The sequence below is a fragment of the Austrofundulus limnaeus genome, unplaced genomic scaffold, assembly GCF_001266775.1.
Source record: "Austrofundulus limnaeus strain Quisiro unplaced genomic scaffold, Austrofundulus_limnaeus-1.0 Scaffold2441, whole genome shotgun sequence".
Lineage (NCBI taxonomy): Eukaryota > Metazoa > Chordata > Actinopteri > Cyprinodontiformes > Rivulidae > Austrofundulus > Austrofundulus limnaeus.
The window spans coordinates 7,727-13,128 of NW_013954843.1; the positions used below are offsets into that span (position 1 = coordinate 7,727).

A 5,402-nucleotide genomic window follows, 5' to 3' on the forward strand; every position below is an offset into this window, starting at 1 on the left:
GTCCATTTTGTGTTTCTGCTAGTTTGAAATTCATCCAAACACCTGTTCAGCTCCTTATGATTTAAGAAAAAGGCCAATGTTGTCCTTTAACACTTATAATGTTCTGTAGGCTGTCCATGTTACATGCTCATGCTTTTATTTCATTTGATTTGTTCAACGTGACCTTATGTTTGTTTCAAATCATGTTTTTTTATTTGCTTCACTAATTAGTGCTTATGGTTTCACATAACGAAAGAAGCCTTTAGTTTAGTTTCATTTAATCGAGTGTTTTCATTTAGTCAATAGTTAATTAACCAGTAGTTTTGTTAGAGTTGTATTGTGTTTTTTCTTCCTGATCAGCAGGGAGTTTTTCCTCTCCACCGTTTGCTCAGGATGGGAGACTGTGATGAAGTGATTCAACACAATCTGCTGCTTTCTTCTTTACATTGTTCTTTTTATGTACAGTGTCCTGAGACAACGTATGTTGTGACTTGGAGCTGTATAAATAAACTGAACTGAATTGAATTGAAATTCATTCCACAGATTGCAGCCAGCTAGCAGAGCAGGAATCACTCATTGATAAGAACTCTCCCCATGTTGGATCAGAAAATTTTGATTTGTCAGTTATGTTGGTATCRGAGACTGATACCAGTACTGTATTGGACTGGCCCCATCCCTAACTGCTATGTGTCTAACACAGTGCTAGTTAACCAGGTAGATACAGAAACAGGTGCTGGTCTGAGTTACCTGGTAGATCACTGGTACCAGTGTGTGGTAGTGCTGGTGTTGGTCTTGGTTAAACTGGTTTAAACTGGCCRCATATTCTTTCCTGGAATCCTCAGCAGCTTGTTGTTTCTGCTGTGCTGTTTGACGAGCCTGAAAGTAGGAAAGAACAAAAAGCAGACAAGTGAAAAAATCATAAAAACCTATCAAAGTTTGATGGTATATTATCGAAATAAATTTACCTTCAGTGAGCACCGCTGAGACACAAACAGAGAAACAGAGACTCAAATGAGTTCAAACTCATCAGTACTTTGAAGAAACAGTCTATGTTGGGTATCTATTTTTTTCTGAAAGATCTGTTTTACAAGTTCAGTCCTAAGTGTGCAGCTGTCCAACAAATAAATGTCCTACAACAGGTGTAGAGCTGATGGTAACATCTGGATGTGATAATACAGGTGTGAAGATGATTGGAACATGGATGTATTAATATACAGACATAAAGCTCATGATAACGTCTGGATGTGTTGAAATCCAGATGTGGAGATGGCTGTAATATCTGGCCTGGTAGTCTGCTTCTGATATGGATAGGGCTATGCACAGGTGTTTGGAGACAGATGTTCTTGACTTCGTGTTTCAGGTGTTCTGCACTTTGGATATAGAACCTTTTCTCCATCCATCTTGTCCACATCGATCCTGTCTGAGATGTGCTGTGCTCGCTCTGCCTCCTTACAGTCRCGCTCAAACCGTCGTTTACTCTACGACAACAATCAACCAAAAACACAGCAGTTCAATGAGAAACGATTGGATTTTTGTACAAAAGAAATGAATSCTGTTTAATTTGGTGGGTGTGGCAAGAAGCAAGGGAAGTTTCTGGTCTGTAACTGAACACATTGGGAGAGGGGACAGTGTTAGTATGTGTGGTCATTTAATTACTTACTGATTCCAGCTGTTTCCAGGAGTTCTCTATGTGTTGCTGAGCACGGCGGCCATCTTGGAAATGCTGAAACAAGAAAATAAACATGTCAAATTAGAACACACATTGAAGTTTAAAGCTGTCCTAAATGTCTTAGAAGATGTCCTGTGAGATCTTTCATGGCTGAGATGTTGTTTCCAGACAGAAAGCAGCTAAAGATCAGGGTGTGGTGGTTTATCATGTTTGACATACCTGAGCTCATCATTTAAAGAGATCTAACAATTTTAGAAGTGATGACTAAGTTTTAGGGTTTCTATCACAGACAGCAGAGATGTCTCCATGGAATCTCTTGAAACCAGACTGATCTAGATCAAGAACGTTGTTTTGTGACAGAAACTTAGATCTGTTTGAAAATTGTCTTTTAAAGACTTAAATTTGGAATTAAATATGGTTGATGGGCCAGGATTAAGGCTTGATTTTTATTCTTTTTGAACAGCCTCAGTTGCTGAGAGAGTTCTAAAGCTACCCAGCAGCAGGTAAATAGCTTGAACTTGTATAGTACTTTATCAAGTCTCTGTAGATTCAAAAGCACTTTACACTCCAATCATTCATACACACATTCACACACTGATGATGKTAAGCTACATTGTAGCCACAGCTTCCCTAGGGCACACTGACAGGCACCGGTGCTGCCAGACCCTCTGACCACCCTCTGAACTAGGACRACATCTGAGAGGCAGACTGGAGTGGTAATTACAGTCATTGATGGTTCCATTTCTTTAAAAAGTGGGGTATTGTTGATAATTGTGCTTTGCAACTATCAAGCAATCAAACCTCTCAGCCTCCCCAGGAAAGTTTACTCCAGGAAGGGAGGCACCAAATGACTAACATCCCACATTGAACAAGAGCAGTGTGGCCATTGGGCTCAGTTCTAACATGTCTGAAGCCATTGTTCTCAACAGGAAAAAGGCGGTTTTCTTGGTGGATGACTGGATGGAYGGACTGATTTGTTTGATTTGGAATAGAAAGAAAAGAACGGTCCAATCTATAATTGGTTCTTTGTTATTGGATATGCATCAAGACAAMTTTGGTTAATCTCTTGCATTTAGGAACCTTTTTTGCCTAAACGATGTTGAACAAAAACATATTGACTATATTTTTATTTTAAATAGGATCTTCAGACGTTTTTGTTACCAGCAGACTGAACTGCAACATAACCAGTGGTGGACAAAGTACTTAACTCTAGTACTTCCGGTTAACTCACTTCCGGTTTTTAGAGTGAACGCTGGCGCGACTTACTGCCGCTGCTCGCTGGTAAAATTAACCTAGTTTATGGTCTTGTGACCTAATGGACTWTGCAATCGCACTAATCAGGCTGACTAACTTTTGTCTGTTCAGCAAAATCGCCRATTTTGACAACACTGCGTGTGTACATGGACTAGCTTCCACTCTCCTGCTTTCATCTACTACTTGAGTCTTAACTGTCGCTGCTCACCTGTCCAGGCTGCCGACTCCTCTCCTACAATGCCAACTAGCAGGATATATATCTGGGCTGTRCTTCTCTGGACTCTCCTGGCACTCTTCCAACAACCTGTTACAGGTCTGATCCAGTACTCTGCTGCTGAGTTCCTCCGGCTGCGGTCTCATCTATCTGCACTCCCCCCTGCTTCACTACTCATCTCGGATGCAACTCTCTTACCAYGCCGGAAATACACCCACCGCGGGTCTCGTTGGAACATCCAAGAGGACACTTCGAAACCCATAAAATCCATCTGGTCTACCTCTCGTCGTMTCCGGCGTGCTTCCAACCGGGTTGTTGACTGCAGCGTGCTAGCTTGCCTAGCCCGGTCAGCTAACACTCCTGCAAAGCCTGATAACTCCTCAGTAAACTTCGGTCTGCTTAACATCCGCTCACTCACGGGCAAGGGACATCTCATCCAGGATCTCCTCACTGACCGTAAGTTTGACTTTCTATGCTTGACTGAGACCTGGCAACAACCTAATGACTTCTCTCAGCTCAATGATTCTACTCCACCGGGGTTTGTTTACATCTGTCAACCCCGTGGCACCGGCCGGGGAGGAGGTCTCGCGATAATTTACCGCGAGAAGTGGAAAGTCTCGCCGTTGTCTGCTCCCACCTTCTCCTCTTTCGAATCAACTGTGTGTCAGTTCTCTGGACCTACCCCCACCATCATCACAACCATCTACCGCCCCCGAAAACTAATAGTGACTTTATGAATGACTTTGCTGCTCTTCTCACTCACCTGTCAACCCTCTCACCAAACATTATAGTATTGGGTGATTTCAATATTCACATGGACGATGRCAATAGTTCTCWGACTAAAGACTTTTCATCCTGCCTCCAGAGTTTTGGTCTCCAGCAGTTCATCAATGTTCCCACTCATTCTAAGGGTCATGTCCTGGATCTAGTCTGTTGTTCTGGTGTTTCCCCTTCTGATTWTACAGCAGATGAACTCGCCATAACTGACCATTTCCTCCTCTCATTTAATATGTGTCTTCCTCTCTCAATCACTAAGCTTTCCCGTCTTGTTTCCTTCCGTATCATTAAGGATATTAATTTAAATTCTCTCTCCTCCGGCGTCAATTCTCTCATGGACAATATATACTCAACTTTAAATTCAACCACCCTTGATGACCTGGTCTCACATTATAACACTGGTCTTCACTCAATACTCAACTCTCTTGCTCCGCTAAAAACCAGATCTGTTTCTTTCGCTCGTTCTACCCCCTGGTTTACTCCTGAACTTTGGCTCATGAAGGCCAAAGGATGGCAACTTGAGAGGCTCCATCGGAAAACTGGACTAGTTGTTCATAAAGACATTTACAAAAATCACATATTAAATTATATGGACTGTATCACTCAAGCCAAATCCTTCTACTACACTGGTTTAATTTGTTCAAATGAAGGTTCCACCAAGTCAATATTCTCACTTTATAAGAACATCATTCGAGCCCCAGACTCTCTACCTTCATATCTGTGTTCAACTGATTTTTGTAATTCTCTCATGTCATTTTTTGACAGTAAAATTCTTAAGATCCACCAGCATCTCAGCTCACAACCCTCCCCCTGTTCTACTCTTGAACTTTCTCCTCCAGCCCACTCCTTCTCTTCCTTCCAGCTCCCAACAACATCAGAAATTACAAGTCTCATACACAAATCCAAGTCGTCCACCTGTCTGCTTGACCCTCTTCCCACAGTCCTGGTTAAAGCCTGTGCCCCAATCATACTCCCTCTTATCTCTGCCATTATTCACTCCTCTCTTTCAACTGGAACAGTTCCTGCATCATTTAAAATTGCTGCCATAACCCATATCTTGAAAAAACCTGGTTCTGATCACTACAATCTGAATAATTTCCGTCCTGTCTTCAACTTGCCTTTCATCTCCAAAATTCTTGAGAAAATAGTAGCATCCCAACTTCACACTTATCTATCCAACAATAACCTGTATGAACTGTTTCAGTCTGGTTTTTGTCCCCTCCACAGTACAGAAACAGCTCTCATAAAAATCACTAATGACCTCCTTATGGCAGCTGACTCTGGCTTGCTGTCCATTCTCATCCTACTTGATTTGAGTGCAGCGTTTGACACTATCTGCCATGTCACCCTACTCAACAGACTTTCTTCTATTGGTATCACTCAGACTCCTCTAAACTGGTTTAAATCATATCTCTCCTGCCACACTCTTCTCATTGGTACTAAATCTACTCTGGCCAAAATCAAAAGCTTCAGTCTTGAAATTGATAATTGTTCTGTTTTTCCCTCCCC

The 5,402-nt window shown here is 42.0% G+C and overlaps 1 protein-coding gene across 1 annotated transcript in view; it reads right to left on the reverse strand.

Annotated features, from left to right (window-relative positions):
• Positions 1-5,402, reverse strand: part of LOC106511000 (formin-binding protein 1) — a gene marked incomplete at both ends in the record, with an annotated part of 19,450 nt that overhangs the window by 5,305 nt on the left and 8,743 nt on the right. The window contains 4 exon segments of the mRNA XM_013999737.1: positions 727-855; positions 945-959; positions 1,365-1,457; positions 1,640-1,702. Coding sequence (XP_013855191.1) covers positions 727-855; positions 945-959; positions 1,365-1,457; positions 1,640-1,702 — 300 coding nt within the window.